General features: G+C 33.0%; 2 protein-coding genes across 2 annotated transcripts; both read left to right on the forward strand.

Annotated features, from left to right (window-relative positions):
• The first annotated feature begins 2,975 nt into the window (after nucleotides 1-2,975).
• LOC112525677 (endoplasmic reticulum metallopeptidase 1-like) lies at nucleotides 2,976-16,516 on the forward strand. Its single transcript, XM_025135899.1, has 21 exons — nucleotides 2,976-3,166; nucleotides 4,494-4,579; nucleotides 4,673-4,774; nucleotides 5,356-5,462; nucleotides 5,552-5,652; nucleotides 6,811-6,898; nucleotides 8,069-8,157; nucleotides 8,636-8,775; nucleotides 8,880-9,045; nucleotides 9,530-9,665; nucleotides 9,763-9,859; nucleotides 10,186-10,315; nucleotides 12,894-12,953; nucleotides 13,098-13,216; nucleotides 13,407-13,531; nucleotides 13,790-14,014; nucleotides 14,570-14,730; nucleotides 14,844-15,007; nucleotides 15,233-15,315; nucleotides 15,442-15,527; nucleotides 16,206-16,516. The coding sequence occupies exons 1-21, from the start codon at nucleotides 3,008-3,010 to the stop codon at nucleotides 16,347-16,349; spliced, it is 2,568 nt and encodes an 855-aa protein (XP_024991667.1). The 5' UTR covers nucleotides 2,976-3,007; the 3' UTR covers nucleotides 16,350-16,516.
• Nucleotides 16,517-18,913: 2,397 nt separating this feature from the next.
• On the forward strand, nucleotides 18,914-21,260 carry LOC112525526 (40S ribosomal protein S14-3). The gene is made up of 6 exons (XM_025135688.1): nucleotides 18,914-18,989; nucleotides 19,626-19,748; nucleotides 19,830-19,875; nucleotides 19,993-20,078; nucleotides 20,763-20,892; nucleotides 21,010-21,260. The coding sequence occupies exons 1-6, from the start codon at nucleotides 18,987-18,989 to the stop codon at nucleotides 21,075-21,077; spliced, it is 456 nt and encodes a 151-aa protein (XP_024991456.1). The 5' UTR covers nucleotides 18,914-18,986; the 3' UTR covers nucleotides 21,078-21,260.
• Nucleotides 21,261-23,387: the final 2,127 nt, after the last annotated feature.

Raw genomic sequence — 23,387 nt, forward strand, 5'->3', positions numbered from 1 at the left:
TTTAGTTTGTAGTTTTATATAACTGATAAATATTATTTCATTAACTACAAAAACTTACTCTCCATTTCCTAGTTCCATCACTACATAACACACCAAGATTTCTTATCATTACAAGTCATGACTCTGACAACCTCGAAGTAACTTGATTTGGACTGCTCTGTAATCACGTGTAAAACGAATTATTTTCTTAAAAATCATAATTTTGTTTTGGCAGTTCATTTTGGGTCAACTGATAATTCGAAGCCGAATTTTAGAGCTTTTTCTCATAGGTTGCCAATTCGAGTTTTCTCTATGTTATTGAATTTTTTTAAGTGTTATATTAAGACAATGTAAAAACATTATAAATTTATCTAGAAAAAAACTCTTCAATATTATAATTACATGTTGCGACTTTTTAGACCAAAAGTCAGAATACGTAATCAAAACAAATAAGTAACATATAATAATGTAAAAAGGACATATTACCAAATGAAGAAAAAGACCCGGACTCTAATTAGTTATTATGTTAAAAATTTCAACTATGAATTCTATCATAATTTATTTTGCATGATGTATGACAAGTGGAAAAAAAGGCCACCGAAATATACTCTTTTATATATATATATATATAGACTTGGGATCATGTGAGACCAGTCTGTTTTCGTGAGACCCGTGAGACCAGCATTTTACACTTGAAACTTCACAGCRAAATGCTGTGAAGGTAACTTTTTAAAACCTTCACAGTGTTTTTGCTGTGAAGGTTTGATTTTTTTTAAACATTCACAGCGTTTTTGTTGTGAAGTTTACGTGTAAAAATGTGGTCTCACGGGTCTCACGAGAAGGCTGGTCTCACGTGAACCCAACCCTATATATATATATATATGTATATATATTAAAAGTTTGATTGATAAGAGATGATACTGAAGTATAAAAGTAAATTATATATATATATATATATATATAAAGAGAGAGAGAAACTTGGGGTCATGTGAGACAAAATTGTTTTCGTGAGATACGATTTTTTTACATTTGAAATTTCACAACAAAACATTGTAAAGATAACATTCACAATGTTTTTGCTCTGAAAATTCAATTTTTTTTTTACTTTCACAACATATTGTTATGAAGATTCAAGTGTAAAAATTGTATCTCACGAAAACAAGTTAAACAACCTTGTCTCACGTGAACCCAACCATATATAAATATAATTGTCTTTTTTACTTCCGATAATGTAGATTATATATTTAATCATGAATATACAAGATAATTATCAAAAAATATTTTGCAACTATGCACTTATTTTCAAACAGTAATTTTTTTAAAAACTGTTCATTTTTTTCGACATATTTCCAACAATTTTACGTGTTTGTTTTATTATGAAAATTATAAAGCACAAAGTACAACATGATAAATAACATAGTATTTAATAGTCAAAATATAATAGTTCATTTATTATATACGATTTAAATTTTAAATTTAATTGAATCATGCATTAAATATTTTTAAAATAAATAATTTAATTTTTAATACCAAAATAAAATAATTACAAAAGTTTATTCAAAAATTGAGTTCAAAATAGCGTTAATATACATCACAAAGTGAATAAACAAGATTATAAAAAGGTTTTAGGAAAATAAGGTTTTACAAAAATATTAAACAATAATTAATAAAAAATAAAAATAATAAAAACGGTTTGATTTTATATAATACTAGAAAGGTACTCGCGCAATGCAGCGAGATACATTCTAATTTTAATATTTCATTTTATTATTTATCTCGGTCGATGTTATAATATGGTCTTATGTGATTTTGAGAAAACGATGATGTTTTATTTTTGAATAAAATATAAGTTTGAAGATATCAAAAAAATTTGACAAAAATATATCGATATTAATATCAAATTAACTATTTAAAATTCCTCATTTTTAGTGTAACTTTTTAAATCGGTTTTTTTTTATTATAATTTAATTTAGGTACAATAACGAAGTAAATTATATTTGGTTTAACAATATAATTTTCTTATAAAGATAATAATTAATTATTTTGTTAGAACTCGATAAGTATCCTAATTATATTTTAGATTTTTTATATTTTAAAATAAGATGTTTATCCTCTATTTTATTATGTTTATCCGCAGTTAGTTATACGAATTCAAATATCGAGCTTTAATAAGTTGTACTTATACATAATTTACTTGTAATCTTAAATTTTAAGTAACATTGGTTTTATGTGGTTTTGAAAAAGTGATAATGTTTTTATTTTTGAATAAAATATAAATTTAAAAATATCATAAAAGTTTGAAAAAAATATAATAATATCGACGTCAGTATTAAATTAATCTTTTTAAAAGTTCATGTGTTTTGGTATAATTTCATTAATTAAATTTTTTTAATTATAATTTAATTTAGGTTTAATAATATAATTTTTTATAAAGATAATAACTAAGTACTCTGTTAGTTATCAATGATTATCTTAATTATATTTTAGATTTTTATATTTAAAATGAGATGTTTATCCAATATTTGATTATGTTTATCTGTAATTAGTTAAACAAATTCAAGTATGAAGCTTTAATAAATTGTACTTATGCATAATGTAATTGTAATCTTCATTTTTATGCATCAATAAACACATTATTTCGTGCATAAAAATTCGTTTTTATGAGTTTTTGTCAAATACTTTATAATATAATATACATAATAAATTTATTCCTCCAAAAACCCAAATTTTTATTCAGAATAAATAAAAAAGAATGAATGAAAATTAATTTGTGAATATGTTTGCAATGGCGTATGAAAATGAGGGACTTTAAACCACGGGTCCAAATGCGTGACGCCATTTTAGAATTTCAAAACGATACCAATCATCAATCATCGTATTCCCATTCCATATATAAATAACCAACAACACCTTTGATTCACTTCACATTTTTCAAATCCCGCCTCACTCCTCAGTCCTCCCTCAAAACCCTTTCTTTATGTCCAGGTTAACCTCCGGCGATGTCGCCGGATTCAAACTACTCTTTTCCATGGCGATTATGTATGGAGTTTTGTCAATGGTAGCCTATTACGTCACGCATTTGAAGTTTATTACCCCTTTATCCATCGATGCTCCTCTCGATCGATTCTCTGAAGCCAGAGCCATTGAACACATCCGTGTTTTGGCTCATGAAATTGACGGTCGTCAGGTAAATGTCTTCACGACTTCACATGATCACACACATATACATACATAAACACGCTTAAGCTTCTCTGTGTGTTGATCGTAATTTGTAAGTTTATGGTATTGTTTTCTTATGTGAAAAGGAGTTTTTGGAATTTATATCGAATACATACGTGTATAAATACATCCGTGTTTGCTTTCCAAACTAAAGTGAAACCAGTTGGCTCCCAGCATTTTCCAAAGTGAAATGCTTACTCAATCTCGATGTAACTGATTGGACTATCGATCTACCACCTTTTGCGTTTAGATGAACTCACGTGACTAAACTTGCCATCATGCCTCTAGTTTTGGAAATTATCGTGTTTTCCATGAGTTTAACTGGTGTTTTCCTTTCCTTATGTTGGTGATGATTTTTGCACTAAGATTCGATGCAATGAAAGTCATCACATATGATTCCACGTGAAGGGATAGTGCTAAATCTAGACAAGCTTAGTTTTCACTACTTTGACATTTTCATATCACCGTCCATTTAAATGGCCTAAGAAGAAACAAAGATGAAAATAGTGGGTCCATCTAAAGAAAGATTAAGATGGGGCCATAAAATGGAGGATTGAGAATGAAGAACAAAGTGAATTGGTATACAAAAATAATAATACAGGTGGACCTGTAATTGACTGATTGGTGAACTTATATGGACATTTATGGACACTTTTGGTACTCCTTTCCTGGCTGGAGAAAGTTTGTTCTGGTGAATTGTTAACTCATGTACTTAATGTGAATTCAAGCTGAACGCTTGCCACCCACCATGGTTATCATTATGATGCTCATATAGTATATCCCACTGATGATGGCTCACCATAAACTGGTCCACCAGCTGATTTCAATGAAAAAAATAAAATCCAGGTGTTGATGATGAAAGTATAGAATATCTTTTGACCTTTTTTTTTAATTGACCTGGATATCCAACCCATTATGCAAGCCGACTAATCCCAGAGCGACCACCTGCTTATCTTTAGTGTTTTTACTTGACTGCATAATTTTTTTAATGGGGTTCAAGCTTGATTTTCAAATTTATGCTGTGAATTTATTCATTTACAAACTTCTTTGGTTGCCACTGGTGCACTTTGTTGTAATAAATGTTGTGAGTAATGGAACCAAGAAACAGCTCACAGCCTATAAATTTGTAGCATGAATGGGTAACAAGAGGACAGGCCTAAAAAGTACATGCCATATAAAAACGTTTGTGCTGATTCTTTTATTTTTATGTCCTCCTCACATGCTGCCAGTGAAACAGCATACAGACTTCAATCATATCAGAATCTTGATAAATATTTTCGTGTGATTAATGATAGGAAGGGCGTCAAGGTTTACACGATGCTGCTAAATATATTAGGACACAATTGGAAATGTTGAAGGATCGCGCTGGATCTAATGTAAGGTTGGTACACTGATGCATGTTTTTGTTTACTCTTTTTACAAGAAAAATATACAACCAATAAAGGTTTATTTATTTATTTATTTATTGTTTCAGGATTGAAATCGAGGAAAATATAGTTAATGGCTCTTTCAATATGATGTTTCTAGGCCACAGCTTGTCTCTTGGATATAGGAATCACACGAATATAGTAATGAGGTACTTTAAGATACTGACAACTGACCATATCATCAATCTTTTGTTTCCCTTTGCTGATATCATGCTGTATGGTTAGTAGGCCAAATTCCAGCTTATTGGGATGAAACATGTATTCTGTCGATATAGTTTGTCAAGATTTGAAGCATATTTACCTGTTGGTAGTGGTAATGAGTTTCAATTCTCAGCGACATTTATATAAGTAGCACCATCTTGGAGTTCCAGGCGTGCAACAACGAAACTTACTAATTACAGTAATAATTTTGAAGTACTCTCAGATCAAGGGGAAATATATTTTTAGTTCAGTCATTTTCCCAATTACTTCTACCACAAATAGTGTGGGAACTACACATAATCTGCAGCACATATACGTAACACAATGGAGTAGGTTGTGTGGCCAAAGGTTGTGGTCTTGATGGAAGTAAGATTTACACCATGTCTTCCACAAAACAATCCTTGACAAGGACCAACAATTAAGTTTAAAGAACAAAGGATATTTACTCAGTAGTTGCCTCTCATTACGTCTAACAGTTTCCCACTCTTTTGTCCAATTCCACTTGGGTTTAACTTGAGCTAATTTGCAGGGTTTCTTCATTAGAATCAAAAGATGGAGACCCTGCCATTTTATTGAATGGACATTTTGATAGTCCGCCTGGTTCGCCAGGTGCCAGTGATTGTGGTTCATGTGTTGGTATGCTCCGTCTGTTACCCTTTCTTTTTCATGATCGATGTTCATCTTAAATATCTCTTCTAAATTTCATCAAATTTTTTTTCTTGCAGCATCTATATTGGAGGTAGCACGGCTAACAATTGATTCTGGCTGGGCTCCTCCTAAACCACTTATATTTCTGTTCAATGGTGCGGAAGAACTTTTTATGCTTGTAAGTAATGTTATGCTATAATATTTAACCTTAAAGGAAGAAATTAGGCAACAAGGGCAATTACTTTATAGCTCCCTAACGAAATTCTTGAGTGATAGTTATTTGAACTGCTAAAGGTGTTTATCTACTCGATATATTTGGTATGAGCAAGGCAATCCTGCTTGAAAAGGAAATTTGCAAAATTAAAACTGTAGTTCTGAAAATCACCTCCTTGGTTCAGTTGATGTGTCCTTGCAGATCCACAGTCTTTTCATAGATTGGAAACTTTTGCCTTTTCTTTCCTACCATGTATCTCCTAAACCTTTTATAGTTAGCTTCAAACTATGAAGTCAAATTAATATTTAGCCTCTCAAAATGTATCCTCTGGTGGCAAAGTATCGTTCTAAACATGTTTGGGTGACTATAATCAAATATTAAACAAACACCACCAAAATGTTTATATAATGGCACCAACTTCACCGTTCTGCTCTAGTTGAAGCATAGTTTTACTGTTCTGGTGTGATGAAGTGCCCTCAGGGCGATTACTTTGGCTTTTGCTGCTTCAGAAAACTGTCAGATAGAGCATGTGATCACATTTTTAGGTCTGTAACACACCCTTCAACCAGGAAGAAATGCTTTTACTTCATTGTGAAGTTACTTTTCCTCAGTTTTCTCCCATCTAGTTTAGAACCTGGGTATTGCCACATCTCTGCATTTTGCACTGTGCAATTTTGAAGTGTTAGATAGTTTAGAGGATATAGCAAAATCACCTTTAATGCAATATAACTTTAATATAGTCCTAATGTCTTACATTTATGTCAAACTAAAGTTTGATCTCTTGGTGTTATTTGCAGATGGTAGTTAGTTTTACCTTATTGTGACATACACAATTGATATGCCGTCTGCGTTGTCAGTCGGTTGTCAACTTATGATAAATCGCCTATTTTCTATTGTTCAATATTTGAAGCAAGAATTGCGCATGTTACAAGGCCCACAAGATCTTGGTTTCAAGCACATATTTGACAATCTTTCTTGTCCTTTAACCTTTTAGGAATTATCAGTGGCCTGTGAATTTCGATTTTTCTACAGTGTCTATCTTTCCAATGTGTGTGCTGGTATGATTTATTAAAGGATTCTATGGATGCTACTTTTGTAATAGTTAATATGCTTACTTCTCAGGGTTCACATGGCTTTATAACAACACATAAATGGCGCAATACAATTGGAGCTTTTATAAATTTGGAAGCATCTGGGACAGGAGGGCTTGGTATGTGGTCAAGGCTTTTTAAATTTCTAACATGACAAGATAAATGGGTTTTGTTATGACCTAATTGATTGATGTGGACTATTGTTGAACTTTTGTGATTAATGTAGACTCTGGTGGAAATTTGAGTCATAAACAAACTATTCATGTTTGTTTCTTATCTTTCACGTTTTATTGATCTTCTCTTTTCAAGTTCGTAATTTTTGTTATTCTAGCCACTTTTAAGGGATTGACAGTCTACATTGTCAATGAACTTAACCTAAGTAGTCTTGTATATAATTCTATTTGTCAAACTGATATACTGTTCCATCACCTATTTCATGTTCAAGAATGTCCTTATTTTAGTTAAACCAAACCAATCTAGTATATCCCACTAGAAAGTATGGTCTAGGACGGGTGGGATGTGCACAGACCTCCTCTACCCCAAAGAGTAGAGCGGCTGTTTCCTTGAAGGCCCTGGGTTGTGCTTACTTCTGTTATCCATGAAAAATAGTACTGCCTTAATCGTATGATATGGGGAGTCCTTTGATTGTGAATGTTGAACCCCAACTTCCAAACTAATTTTTGTTTGTGTACATTTTCAGGAGTTTTTCATTTGCAGTACATCTCATACATACTAATGCAGCTATCACTTTTTTTTTTTCCGGCTTGTAACCAAGTAACTTTATGTAAAGTCCTAAAGTTAAGGAGTTCATTTGACTTCAAAACTCAAAAGAACCAAAAACCAAAACAAAACGAACCCAATATATTATATATCACACGTGGAGGTAGCGTCTAGAAGGCACCTGCTTTCCACTAGAAGGCAGCATAGTGACAGAAAAATGCTAAAAATAAAGGATCTTTTATCCCAAATCTGTATGCAAGCTAAGGTCCTTTGATGTTAATATACATCCCCTTACTTATGTTTTCTCTTCCATAGTATGTAGCACTAACCCACTGTGTGTTTTCCGGAGCTACCTATGCTTTTAATCAATTGATTGCCTATGTGTGATAAACATGGTTGAAATCATTGAAAATAAGACTGCATGATCAGCCAAGTTAAGTGAGAAATATGAGTATATTGTATAGCATCATCTGGGCTTTCTTAATATTTCCCCTTACAATGTTCTGGTGTGATTATCTTCTTGAGCTTTTTATTTTCCAGAGAATATCATTACTATGTTGAAATTACAGATCTTGTCTGCCAATCTGGACCTGGGTCTTGGCCTTCTCAAGTGTATGCTCAATCAGCTGTACATCCTATGGGCAATAGTGCGGCTCAGGTTTTTACACTTCTCTACTCCTTCAAGAATAATTTCAAAGTTTCTTGGTGTTTAAATCTTTGTTTTATTATTTCTTTGACAATGTTGACATATCAAAAAGGCATGATGAAGATCACTGTCTTTTTTCTTGCTCTGCTGTCTATAAATGGTGCTCTAGTTCCAAGCGTTTTTTTTAGGTGGTCGAAGTTTTAAGTATTAAGTACTATCATGCTAGCTTAAAAAATCAATGTTGGTTCTTAGCTTTTGCTAAAAATTAATACCAATGTTGCTCATTAATAGCTTTTGGCGGCAAACCTTTCCTGTCAAGCATATATCTATATTGCATGGTGGAATGTTTTCTTCTGCCAATGGCTTCAAATGATCTAGGTGGATCTTCATGTCATCAATATCTACTTTCTATTTTCAGTAGCTTTAAAGTTTGTGACGTTCTTCATTAGTGAACATAGCTTTTGCTACATTTTTTTTGCTTTGCATGCAGGACATTTTTGCTTTTGTTCCTGGCGATACGGACTATAGAATGTTTGCCACCGACTTTGGTAGCATTCCTGGACTGGACATTATCTTTCTCCATGGCGGTTATTTTTACCATACCTCAACTGATACGGTAGAAAGATTATTGTATGAATTACCACTGCTACTTTGGTACATTTCACTAATTTGCAATTCTGTGACTTCTCTGCCTCATGTGAATTCTCTAATGCATGCACATTTTTGTCAACTAGACCTGGAAGCATTCAAGCTCGTGGGGACAACTTATTCAGTCTACTTAAAGCTTTCACCAATTCATCTAAGCTGGAAAATGCCCATGATAGAGGACTTAATAGAGGTTCTGGTGTCGGAAGTCATGATGAGCAGCCTATGTTTTTCGATTACTTATCATGGTTCTTTGTATGCTACAACTAAAACCTTTACCAATAGTTAGAGCATCTCTAACAGATTCCCCAAAATGGAGAAAATAGATATTTTAGGGATTTTGGGCATGTTTTTTGCTCTAACAGATTCTTCAAAACCTTTCTTCAAAATGGAGAAAGTAGGAGAGTGTTAAAATCTCCAAATTTGGAGAACACCCCAAAAATGATTACAATGAGAGAGAAATATTATTTAATATGTTTCCACCAATATAAGACTTTGGAAATATATATTTTGAGAGAGAAATAATATTTTATTAGATGAAAGGAATATTTTAATAATATAATCAATGTTGTAATATCCAAAATGGAGAATCTGCTGGAGTTGCATGTATTTTGTTTTAGAGATGTTGAAGTTTCATCCTCCAATTTGGAAATTTTTTGGCGAATCTATTGGAGATGCTCTTAGTAGTTGAACAAAATATGGACGAGTTTGTTTTCTAAAGTTTGTTATTAAAATTCAGGTTTACTATTCTAGAAGGCAAGGATTGGTATTTCATAGCATCCCTGTCGCCATCTTCCTACTTACTCCATTTTTTCTGCGCTTTTCCAAGTTTGGCCTGCTATGCTCATTTGCTGCCTTATTCGACTTCATCAAAGGTAGCTAGTTTCACTGCAGTTTAAACAGTTGTTTATTGTGAGTTCTGAACCCAATCTAATTATTTGATCTGTTGAATGTGCCATTTGGGTATTGCAGGAATTTTCTTTCATGTTATTGGGGTTATATTTGCAGTTATACTCCCAATTATCTTTTCTATCTCTAGGTTGCTTTTCTCTGGACAGTCGATGAACTGGTGAGGAGCTTTTCTTCTTGGAGGCAATTAAGTTTTTTGCTTGTTTGTCAATTTAACACTTTTACATACTCTTGTATTATAAGTTTCACACTTAGTTTCCTGATCTTGCTGAACAAATGCTCTAAGATGATTATTTTCACATCTTGTTGCTACTTGCTGCAAGTTACTAATGGCTTTGAGTTTAGAAGTTGCAAAATTTTCATTAATTCTTAGTTCCTATCTTTTTATATCTGATTTATACAGATATATCAATTATTGTGGCATCGGACGATGATTTTAGTGGGGATACATACTAAAACTTGTCAATCTTCTGTTCTCAAATGTAGGTTCGCTCGTCCTTACTTGGCTTATATGATGTTTGTTCCATGCTCACTTGCTGGGATGTTAATTCCAACAATATATTGGAATTTTTTCCCTCTCTCTCAAGCTGGTTATCTTCTAAAATCTTCAAAAGAGGTTTGTTTTTTATTTTTTCAATTTGTTTCATTACAATTCCTATGCTTGCCTAGTACACGGATTATATTGAGAAGTTTGTCATTTAAATCATTGTAAAATTTACACCTCATTTGTTTCATTACGTTTCCTAGTGAATCCCACATGGAGTAGGGTTTGGGTAGGGTACCGACGTTAAACTCTGTGAATCCCACACGGAGCAGGGTTTGAAAGGGTTGGATGTTGAACACATTGAATCCATACGGAGTAGGGTTTGGGGATGGTAGGATAGGATCTATGTAGACCCTACTTCTACCCTGAGGGTTAGAGAGGCTGTTTTTGTTAAGACCCCCACTTGTAAACAGGTTTAGAGAAAGGATTCTGCCACCAAAAAATGGTTTCCTAAAGTTTTGAAATTTTTTGTGAAAGAAGGAAAAGATTAAAAAAAAATACATGATAGAAACCATCAAGTAAGGATGAAAAAGCGATGGCCTCTTAACTCTCCCCGATCCTACGGCACTAATACCTAGCTATCGACTCTCTAACCCTACCCCCACACACCCTCTCTCTTTCCACCCCCCCTCCCCTGTCCCCATCATCCACAAATCCTTACACACAAACTGCTATTATACATTCTTCACAAACTTTTATCTGAGATTCTGAGGTCATGTCTTCTGAAATGTCTGAGGCTGCCATGTTCTTTCTTAGTTACTCGTCCCATGTTCTCCTCGACCTTCCCCTCCTTACACCCTCGATGCTAACTCTCTCCACCCTCCTCATTGCTGCCAACAACTATCTCCTCCTAATGTGCCCAAACCATAGCAGTCTTCCCTCTCTCACTTTATCCGTAATAGGCGCTATTTCCACCTTTTGAGTTCCTGTTCATTACTAGAGTTAATTGAATGAAGAACATACCGACTCAGATCACTATTTAATGACACGAAGATGCTTCCTTTGGGTTTTAGTTGATGGTTGATGGACACTGGTCCAAAATGGTGGCAGATGGTTTATCAAAAGAAGAGTGCCTGAGGTTTCATACAGTATTAATAAGATTGGAATGGAAATTGCAATAAAACATGACCGGCAAATGCTTTTATTCGCAGCAAATCCACTTTCAAGAGGTGGATAATCCCTCCACTCAGTTTACACAATTTCAATACCCCTCTACTTTGCACAGACCACTTATGTATACCCTGACAACTACTTACTCTCTCTGACTACACAAATTTGGTACAATCTGTTGCACAGTTTACAACTCCCAACTCCCCATACAAAAACGCCACTCTACCCTTTTCTTTTTCTAGAGTATGTAAAAAGGATACTCTTTGCATCAGGTATACCAGGACACATGGGAGGAGATGGCAATGAGGTTTTTAAGAGCTTATGTCTTATCAGTGTTTTCAGTGACAAAGGTCTAATGATATGAATGACTTGATTGGCAACTAGAGAGGGAGAGACAACTTAGTCAGTCACAACTTGAGAAAGAAACATGCGAAAGAGGTGATGTTGGAGTTGGGAGAATTGCCATTAGCAAGGGAAATATGAATAATCAATTGTTATGGAAGTGGCATATCTTTATTGTAGTCCCCTTTCAGTTTACTCTCCTGTCTGATTTATACTTGATCACTTTGTTTCTTCAACTTTTCTTTTCTTAGTCACTTTGTAAGTCAAAAAGACTTACATCTATACTTCGGTTTTGTCTCAAGATTTTATGACATCTACAACTCCATACTAGCAAATGTGAGAATATTAAAGATGGAATGATGCATTTTAGAGTTTAGACCGAGATTAGCAAGATGGATGATTGAGGTTTAGAGTTCTTTTCCACCCTCCGTCTCTCATCTAAAAAACAAAGTGATAGATCCTTGAATTCTTGGTTGAATAGACTAATAATCATGCGGAATTTGACATGGCATCATAGATCAAAACCCTTGTAGAATAGTTGGGTTCGTTCTAAAAAGTTGTTGGATGTGGCAATAAAATGTTAAAATGATAGAGAGAGGCAAAATACGAAATTATAAAACAGAAAAATAAAGGAGAAACTTGGTGCCATACCATTAATTATATAAAATACATGTTGACTCTCGATATGCATTAAATATGACCCTTGTTCAGTTCTGAAAATTTATATTAGTCTTAGTGGCTGTTTGGTTGGTTTTTCAGTAGGTCCTGTATGGATAAATCTGTCTGTGTGGATTAATCTGAGTATATAGATCGGGAAGATTCTTGTTTGGGAGAGTTTTTCATAGATGGAATGAGCGTGTTTTTGATTGGGAGTGACAGGGTTGGAAAAATCTTGGCTTTCTTCATATAGCTCCCCTTTAGAAGCTTATTGGTAAGCCACTTTCAATATCATTAAGCCATTACCAAACATTCATGTATAGCTGACCGAATAATTCGAGTCTTGTTAAGCTCATTAAGCTGCAAATAAGCAGATCCTTACTCTTATGACTTGTTTTCCCTTTACATCAGAAATTAAGGATCTGAGAATATTTTATGTGATCATTGTTTTTTGTCTTATTTGCATCAGTGGAAGTTTTCTTGGCAACGTCTTAACATGATGAGTTCTTAGAATGATGTGTTTTTCCCTTGAATTATGCAGGAACTTGCTGATCAAGCGCGGTTCTGGGGAGCATTTGGCTTATATGCTTTCATTAGTATGGTGTGTATTGTTATAATCATTTTAACTCTACGGCATAAAATTTCTTGTTTCGGCAGATTTCCTTGATGCACAATTTAGTTAATCTTTAATTCTTATACTAGCATTTGAATTACAACTGAAGCTGATGCAGCTTTCTAAAAGCAGGCTTATTTTTTTGCTGGATTAAGTGGAGGTTTCTTGACTTTGTCGTTGGCTGCTTTTATGCTTCCTGCATGGATTTTCTTCCATTTATCTGTCAAGCATTATGGTCGTGAATCACTAATGTAAGCATATGTAGCTTCTTGAATCCCACCCATTTCTTGTTCTTATTGAATCAGTCATCTATTTGCAGTTTGAATAAATATCAGATAATTGTTTCTTATGTCAATCTCCAACCCTATATTCTGCTGATGATTTTGTGTTGGGGTTATGCATTTCCTTAACTTTGATGTCTAACTTGAAGTTGTTTCTCAGGTCAGCCGCCTGTTTTTTGCTACCTTCGTTACCTTGCCTCTTGCATTCTGTCTATTTTTCTGGGTTTCTAGCTCAGTTTTTAATTGAGAAAATGGGTATGATGGGATCTCTTCCACTTCCTCATGGTTAGTACCAAACAGCCGGTAAAATTAGTTTCATTATCTCAATGGTGTACATATGGTAAGTTAAAGTCAAAGTTGGTGTCTTCTATCCACTATAACTTCTCAAAAGTCAGAACTAAAAACTCTGAACAGTAGAGTAAAAATGTTTTGCTTTTATTTGTGCTAATTGCATTTCGTATCTCAAGTTCTTGGGTATATATACACCATAATCATTTATCTAGAGATTACTGAGATATGGTCATGTTTTGACATTGATCACAGGGTACTTCATTCCTGATGTTATAGTGGCAGCAACAATCGGAGCAGTGACTGGTGTGTGTGTGGGACCTATTTTACCAGTTACTGGTCATTGGTTAGCCAGATCATCTATTATGCAGTTCTTGCTGCATACCAGTGTGATTGCCTTGGCCCTGACATCGCAATTTTTTCCATACAGCACAGATGCGCCAAAAAGGGTCGTTTTACAGCATACCGTCGTTACTTCAGGTATTGTAATTTGTAAGCAAACCGAGTCAAATGCTTTCCCTATGCATTCCATCCTTGTTATGTAGATGTCTGTTGATACGTTATCCCTAATAAAAATGTTTTGTGATATTTAGTATGATTGGGTCAGGTTTTGGAGAAAACCGCAAAAAAATGAAAAACTGAGTAATACCCTGGTAACCGCTCATCGGGATGGTATGGACATATGCATACAAGTAATTTGTAAGCAATTTGTCCAGTATGTACACGTGCATAAAAACCAAGAAACTTCTTCAATTACTTGTATGCACATGTGCGTACCATCCAAATGAATGGTTGCCGGGTGTTTTTCTGGGGTTCTCCCCTGAACCTCTTTCTAGTATGATTATGCCTAAAAGCTATTATTCTTATCCATATCGTTTGTCTATTGATAGTCCAATGTTGAATGACCTATTTTCCTGTTATGGCACAAGTAACTTCTTGATATTCATTTCATTCTTGTGATGATATTATAATTTATGCTTAACATTTGATTACCATAGTATCTTCTAATCAACTTTTAACCTCTGTGATAAGCAGATGCCTGGCAAATAGATGATACCAGTTATGCTTTGTCTGTACTGGACTCCAATGCATTACCTTTCCTTTTCAAGCATGCTCCTGAAGTAGCTAAGGAGCTGAATGTAGATTCAGATTTTTCATTTGACACTGCTAATCAGTCTAGCCGAGAGGCATGGATGGTAAATGACTTAATACAGAAATTCAAATTCTTCAAGCCATTTTAGAGAACAATAAGCTCTTTGAAGCATTCATTCTGGTAAGGTATACTTATCGAGGTTGTTCCTTTTGTCAGGCAATATATCCCCTGTCGTCCTTGTTTTCTAGAAGCTTAAATTTCCCTGCAAGAAGAGATGAAATCTCGAAGCATTACAAGTATTTTCCTATTATATCCAGTACTAAGCAAGAGACTACCTCAGTCGATGGTTCCCGCAGAATTTACTTGGAATTTTCATTGGGGTAAGTCAAAACGATCAATACGCACTTGTTACACTTGAATCTTTATGCTTCTTTCCTCTCTTTTACTTCTCCATTCTGGTTATCACAAAACACAACAATAGACTTTTGTGCCAAGCAGTTATAGCGGTCAAAATCTGAAATAAAGGTAGGACTGTAATTTGATATAGCAGTTATCGCGATGGATATATACAGAAGTTGATATATTTGTTGATGTTTGATGTTCAGTTCATTGAAGGAGGTATGGGTTGCAGTCCTAAACATTACAGGCCCAATTTCTGGTTGGTCGTTTGCAGACGGAACCCTTCCAGGTGAAAAAGAAAGACTATATTTCCTTGAATTCCTTCATTTAAGTTATTTTGAAAAGCCATTAATGGAATGGGTTAAAGGTGCTTGCAAAATAAAGATTGTAAGTGATGTGTTGTTACTTTATGTAGCTCCTGAAATTGTGAAAGGTGGTCCTCCATCATACATATGTAGACTTAGTGGTGTTGCTCAGGAAAACTGGACCTTTTGGTTGGAGGTATGAAACACTACTCTTCCTTCTTCTAGCTGTAGTCTTCAATTGCTATATATATAGTCCTCTGTTCTTACAAACCTAATAACTCATACAAACTTACAAACCAATTTTCATGTGTTCTCTCAACACATTTGAAAAATGCAGTGTTCTTTCATATATGAAATGTTCATGACTGTTTTATTCCACATACAAAACAGTCCTAAACGTGTCACCTATGAAACAATATTGTATAATTAAAGTGTTGTTTCATATGGGAAACAACACATGGAAACTTGTATGTAAGTTTGTATAATTTATTGGGTTTGTAAATGATTATTGAAGTAATCAAAGATGTTTCTTGGTTTCTATGCACATATGCATATTGGAAAAATTACTTGTATGCACATGTGCATGCTGTACAGATGAATGATTACGAGGGTGTACTTCAGTTTTTCATTTTTTTGTAGTTTACCTCCGAACCTGACCCCCCCCCTCCACACACACACACACACACATATATATATATATATATATATATATATATATATATATATATAAATATATATATATGCTCATACTTGTATAATAGCTAGCAATATCATATATGCATCCTCTTACGTTTTAGAATATAATTGGCATCTATAAAAGGACATAATATTCTCGTTTGCATGAATTATGAGATGTATGTGTGTTAATTTGCAGACAAATAGTTCGGGAGCTATACATATTGATGTTGGTGTTGTAGAACAATACTTGATGGAATCAATGAAGAAATTGAAGGATAGTTTTCCAACATGGGTGGATGTGATAGCGTTTTCAAGTTTTCTGTCAACATATAACTTCTAGATACATACATAAAGCTTAGCTTTTTATTTTTTCAGACTGTATTGCTTATGTAACTGTGTTCCAAGATTAGTGTTGAGCAATATTATAGGTTTTGGCTTTCTTTGTAAACTTTATTTATTATTTGGTATGTTAACCATAACTTTATTTATTAATGCTGGTCATACTACACATAATGCAAGTTAGTGGCTCTTCGGTTAGTTTTTCATTAACTCATGTATGAATAAAACCGTCTAAATGGATTAATTTATTTGTATGGATTGAGAAGCTTATTGTTTCGGAAGATTCTTCTATAGATTGAAGGAGCAAGTTTTTAGTTGGGAAAGACATTTGAATTTTTTTGGCTTTCTACATAAAGCTCTCTTAGAAGTTTACTTAATAAACCACTTTATATATCATTAATGCACTACAAAATAATCATGTATAAATGACTAAATAAGCCGTTAAGCAAACGTTTAGTTTCATTGGGTTAGGTTCCGGTGAGAATTATAGTTATTGTGAGAAGGGTAAGAAGGTTCTCCACCATTGGATCAATCTTAGTTAAATATCTACATTCATACGGTGCATTCTGGATCAATTCCCATGATAAGCGCAATTCATGGGTGGGAATAAGATTAAAAGTGATTAATAGTACATATCTCTTATGTTTCTCACCGTAACTCCTATTCTCATATGATCATTCGTCTAGTGTCATTACCATATAACTTTATTGCATTTAGTAATCACGTGGGAGAAGAGTTTTGTTGACGATAAAACGGAAACATCTAATAAAACCATGTATAATTGGTCTTGGTTAAAAACTGTTATCATGTTACTAGTTATGATATAACCAGTTGTTAACCAAAATGCGTAACTGATATAAATTATACTCCACTTTAATCATCCGTTAACTTTAATAAACGGTCTGGTTAACTTTAATTATCTCCTGCACCAATGTATTACCATACACCTTTCAAAATGATTTCTACCATCACGTTAACAATTACTTTATAATTTATAGTACATATTTTTATTATTTATTACTAACTGATATTAATATAAGTATTATATTAACATAATTATAAAATTATGTAATTAAAAATACTAAATTTATTTTTTAATAAATCTTTAAATAATAGTAATCATGATATAAAAGGTTACAATAAATCAATATAAATAATTAAAATTAATTTAACAAATAAACTAATGGATGGTGTAACTAAAAAGGTTGCAATTATTTTTTTATTATTGATTTTTTTTTTTGAAAAAAATTAAAGAAATTAAAAGGGCAAAATACACAAAATAGCAATCTACTTTCATAAATTTCTTTAATATAGCATTGTACTTTCAGTTTTTCATATTACAGCAATGTATTTTCAAACTATTTTTTATTAGTACATTGTACTTTGAAAAATTTACCCATTATAGCATTAGGTAACCTTTTGATTTAAATTACCTATTATACTAGGTTTCCATGCCACCTCATTGTCCATGTAGGTTGTCCACATGTACTATAGTGATGTAACTTTCTTACTATATCATGTACTTTCAAAATTATTTTATTATATCATCTACTAGTTCTTATTGAACACTGTATTTTTAATTTTAATATTTAGATATTTTACATGTTATTTAATAAATGTATCAAATGAATTAAATTATAAATTATTCATTAATATACTAATATCAATAAAACTATTAATATACTAATATCAATAAAACTAGTAGAACACAACTTATCTCCCTAATATTTTTCAAAAAAATATGTGTTTTTTGAAAAAAAAGGAAAATAAGAATTGTTTTTTTTACCAAAAAATATTATCTTTTAAAGAATAAATTATATTTGTTCAAAAACTTTTTACTTGACATATAAATATATTAAATTAATTAGATTTTTTTCAATTATTTATTAATATAACAAAATTAAAAAATTTGTAGGATAACAATTTATTTCGTTAATATTTTGAAAAGAACTTTAAAAGATATGTATTTATTTGAACAAAATAAAAATAGAAAAGTTACCTTTTTTACAAACAAAATATATCTCGAAAATAATATTTCATATTTATTTAATAAATATTTTACTCTAAAAATATTTAATTTGCATGCAACTTAATAAGAAAAAGTAAAAAAAATTAATGTTTTTTAGATCATAACAATGAAAAATGAAAATTACTGATAATAATTTAAAATAGATTTTTATTTTAATTTTAGTTAAGTCATCACAATGATGTGTCATCCACATCATCTCATTAAAACCACACAAACAAAAAAGTCAAAAGATTAATCGGTTTAAAAGGTAACAAGTTATCCATTACTATTATAAGTAAATTTTTTAAAGTATAATGCCTTAATAAAAAATAATTTGAAAGTATATTGTTATAATAAAGAAAAACAAAAATAAAATACTATAATAAAAAAATTTATAAAAATAAGTTTCTATTTCATGTATTTAAACTTAACAGCTTATGACTGGGCTGCTGAGAGCACATGAATTAAATGACCCAACTCAAGCCCAGCCCAAAAACAGACCCGCTATTATGACCCACCATCGTTTTTATAGAACACCTAGGTTTAGGGTTTCATTTTCATATAACAACTTGGTGCCGCTGCAAATCAGACCTTTGAAGACACCAAATCACTTTCGACGCATTAGCAGCCATGGTACGCTCTAGTTTCTTGAATTACATTTTAGTAGATCTTTTATTTTTGAAATATGTTAAAATCAGTCTGTTTAGGTTAACTGAGATACGATTTTTATTTGGAAAATGTGTAGGGGAGTTTGATATTAATTGGTGTTTATCTTGTATTTAACAGTTTTTTGTTCAGTCTTAGTTTGTATGGCTGAATCTATGTATTTGTTGTTATCGGAGGATTCTAAAATTTGTATAATTAAAAAAAAATCGATTGATTTGGTTTGATGTTCTTACCAAGGCCTCTAGCGAGCTTTATTTTTCAAGGGAATACTTGCAGGATTTGATGTTATGGTATATGCAATTTGATATGATTCTATTTTCTCTTGACCTGTGTCTAATTGTCACAAGTACTTACAAGTGTTGGGTTTGGTTGGTGAATTTGAACATTCTATTCAGAAGCTTGTGAAATATGTTGTATTAGTTGTTCAATTTGTAGTCGTAAACTGTAATTTGTTAAGCAAATGCTTGTGTTATGTGACCATTATTCTATATCTGGCTGTTTGGATGATTGTTTTCTTAGTGGGATCTCAAATGTTATTGGATTCTTGGTTTTTTCTTGGTAACTAGATTATTTTATCGTTACTAAACTTGTTTGGTATAACAGTCGTCGAAAAGAAAGGTTAGAGAGCCAAAGGAAGAAAATGTCACTCTTGGACCAGCTACCCGTGAAGGAGAGCTTGTTTTTGGTGTGGCACATATCTTTGCGTCATTCAATGATACTTTCATCGTAAGTTGGAAGCTATATTTGTTTGTATCGAAATTGGTAATTTTATGATGTATTTATATGACTGTTTTATGTCTACTGCAGCATGTGACTGACATCTCTGGAAGAGAAACCATGGTCCGAATTACTGGTATGATCTGCAGTTGTTTTGAGGAACTTATTTCCCCTTGCTACTTCTTCCTTTGAGTTTGGTCTTTAATTTCTATTGTTAATATGTATATCTTCCAACCTTCTCTTACTTCTCTAGGTGGCATGAAAGTGAAGGCAGATAGAGATGAATCATCCCCCTATGCGGCTATGCTTGCTGCACAAGATGTTTCCCAGCGATGCAAGGTTTTTAATTTCTTTCTTCCTTTACTATAGTTTGTTTTGCAAAGATAATGGTAATTGTCGTCCATGGGCGTAATGTTTTACCCCTCTTTTGGACAATTTGAGAAAATGCAAAATTGCAAAAATATGACCTTTTATAAAGAACATTGAAATTTCCTTTGTTGGGACTTCGTAGAGGGTGAATGTGATTAAAAATGGAGGGAGGCATCATGCCTTTCTGAACTACATTGATATTTGCTCTCAATACATGAATGGGATATTTATTTAAATAACCTTGAATGAGTTTTCAGTTAATAACTTTTAGCTCAATGACCTCCAAATAATTTGTCTTTCCCAATTGTTAAACACCTTGCCCCTGTAAAATCATAAGACTTGAAAATACACTATAAGGCTATTTTTGTAAGAGTGACTTTCCCGTCCATGCTTAAACCAACCCACTGGTTTCAGCTTGTGGTATGCCTTAAATGGTTTGGAATGAAGATCGTTGAAGTTGAAACCAAATTATACATGATAAACTTATAAACTGAACCAGTGTGCTGTAAAGACTTGAACCTTAACATTCTTCGATTGAATTGGCTGCACCAAGTAACAGGAATATGTTGAAATATGTTAACATGGTTGTGTCTTTTGTGGAGCTTGGGTTATGGTTTGAGCATATGGGTAAATGTGTCAAGTGTTCAAATGCAGGAACTTGGCATCAATGCTCTTCACATTAAGTTGCGGGCAACTGGAGGGAACAAAACCAAGACCCCAGGTCCAGGTGCCCAGTCTGCCCTCAGAGCTCTTGCTCGTTCAGGCATGAAGATTGGTCGCATAGGTGTGCTTTTCAAATTCTTCCTTTACATATTATTCTTGTTACTACAGTTGCTATATATTGGTTCAATTGGTCTCAAAACTTATGTTTATTCATTGGTGGATGGTTTGATTTTTGCAGAGGACGTGACACCAATTCCAACGGATAGCACTCGCCGAAAGGGTGGTAGAAGGGGAAGGAGGCTCTGATTGGTGTGGTCACTATTCATTTGCAGGTTTTGGATTACTGTTCTATGTTGAGACTTTTGTAGGTTATATTTGTGTTTCATGTGTTGGATCTTGTCATGTTTATCATCCTTTCTGGATGGATGTTTGAATGACATGCATTTTTGGTGCCTTTTGTGTCATTTGCTGCGATCGTTTTTTGTGTTATCTAATCCATTCATACCTCTAGACCTTATTCTGGGTGAGATGTACTGGTTTATGTTTTGTTTGCACGATCTAACACCAAGCAAGTAACTTTGGTCTAGTGTGGTGAGTATGAGAGCATCTTCTATTTTTGAAATTTGAAGATTTCCGTAAAGTTTGCTCCAATAGCTATGCTAAGAAAAGGAGAGAGCATATAACATGCTTATTCATAGAGAAGTCCTTAAGTTTCACCTGGTGATATGTTTGGTGTAGTTTGTAGTGATGAATTACAATAATGCTCTTTTTGTTAGCTTGTGCTCATCTTGACTGGTCCGGGAGCCTAGAGACCAAGACCAGCCAAGATAATCTCTAATGGTAAATATTAGCAACCACTATCAAACAGACATGTAAATATTTCTTAAAATATTTTTTTTGTGTTTCACTCAATTTTACAAAGAACGAAGTAAATATGAATTTGTGGTCCAAATGAACTTTAGAATATAAACAAATTGAACAATTGCTATTAGACTAGAGATGGCCAAATCGGGCCGGTCCAATAGCTATGCTAAGAAAAGGAGGACCGGGACTGGGACCAGTAAGGACTGGTTATGAGACCGAAAACCGGGACCGGTTGAGGTTTTTGGTAGTTTCGTGGGACCGGGACCGGTTATGGGACCGACTATGGACCGGCCCGGCTCGAAAATTCAAATAATTTTATAAATAAATGTATTTTTAAATAATTTTATAATGTATTTTTATAAGAAAACGTAATTTTAATTATATTAAAACGCATTTTTAATGTGTATTTGAGTGACTCAATTGTAAATTTTATAATGTATTAAAAATATATATCATTAAAAAAATAAAATAAAAAAATCTTATTTTTTTAATGCAAGGACCGGTTGGGACCGGGACCGGCGGCACATAACCGGTTATGAAGTACCTTGACCGGTCCTATCATTTTCGAACGGGACTGGTTATGGCCGGTTATGAGAAAGGTGAGGACCGACTGGGACCGGCCCGGGACCGGTTTTTGGCCATCTCTATATTAGATGAACAAATGTTGTGACTTTTTAATCAAGAAATTAATACAATTACAGTTAATTATTTTAGGTTTCAAAGTATCTCCCATGCATTCTTGAAAATAAAGAAAAGGATTTTGACAATGTTTTTTCCTCCAAGATAGGCATTGGAATTGGCCCCGACTCATCGAGGGAACCTGATCCACCTGCCCTTGTCGGGCACGGGAATTCCCTGTTAAACCGGGTCTCGGGAATAGGGACGGGTATCGCACTCCCCATACCGTACCCGTATATATATTAATTAATGAATTATATTATATATTATTTATTTCTATTAAATCGGTAAATAGTAATTTCTATTTTAATATATTTTGGATATTACTAGATGTGGTTTTAGATATTACTCAATATGTTTTGGTACATAAGACTTTAATTTTTTTAGATTAAATTTAATTTCTTTTGGTTTTCAATTTATTAATTATTATATGATGATGTATATTTTTTGTATTAAATTTGATTTTAGGTTTATTAGAATAATGTAAGATCTAAACATGTATATCGTCTCACACATTTGATTTTAAAAAAAACTTACACAAACATGAAAAAAAATCCTCATTTCCCCGTTGGAGACAGGCTAATGGGGATGTGATCAAATTCCCCACGGTGGGGATGGCGACGGGGACAAAGATGGGTTATCGGGGTTTGGGCTCCCCCCCGCCCCATTACCATACCTACTCCAAGAGATCTAATTACAATGAGAGATAAATATTTACTTTTATCAATAGAAAACTTTGAAATAAATTTTTTTAGGAAGAGAATAATATTTTTTTAGATCAATTAATATTTTAATAATATAATCGATATCATAATCTTCAAAATAAAGAATTTGTTAGAAATTTAATCATAACCGTAGATCATCCACTGTTTTAAGGAGTGTTTTTGTTTTTTATTTTTTAAAATGTAACCGCCTTAACCTCAACTGCAACCGTCTTATCTCAATCGTTAGATTGTTTAATTTTGTAGTGCATATGAAGTTGCATTGCATTAGTTATAATACTTAAGAGGGTTGCATTTGATATGATATATATATATATATATATATATATATATATATATATATATATATATA

This window comes from Cynara cardunculus, assembly GCF_001531365.2.
Source record: "Cynara cardunculus var. scolymus isolate 2C chromosome LG 13, CcrdV1, whole genome shotgun sequence".
Taxonomy (NCBI): Eukaryota; Viridiplantae; Streptophyta; class Magnoliopsida; order Asterales; family Asteraceae; genus Cynara; species Cynara cardunculus.

Excerpts from the sequence above, each read along its gene's own strand:
- LOC112525677 (XM_025135899.1), top strand. The coding sequence starts at position 3,008 with ATGGCGATTATGTATGGAGTTTTGTCAATGGTAGCCTATTACGTCACG. Across the intron at positions 13,532-13,789 it reads ATCTCTTCCACTTCCTCATG|GGTACTTCATTCCTGATGTT; the intron begins GTTAGTACCAAA and ends CATTGATCACAG. Across the intron at positions 15,528-16,205 it reads ACTGGACCTTTTGGTTGGAG|ACAAATAGTTCGGGAGCTAT; the intron begins GTATGAAACACT and ends GTTAATTTGCAG.
- LOC112525526 (XM_025135688.1), top strand. Across the intron at positions 19,876-19,992 it reads AACCATGGTCCGAATTACTG|GTGGCATGAAAGTGAAGGCA; the intron begins GTATGATCTGCA and ends TTACTTCTCTAG. Across the intron at positions 20,079-20,762 it reads ATGTTTCCCAGCGATGCAAG|GAACTTGGCATCAATGCTCT; the intron begins GTTTTTAATTTC and ends GTTCAAATGCAG.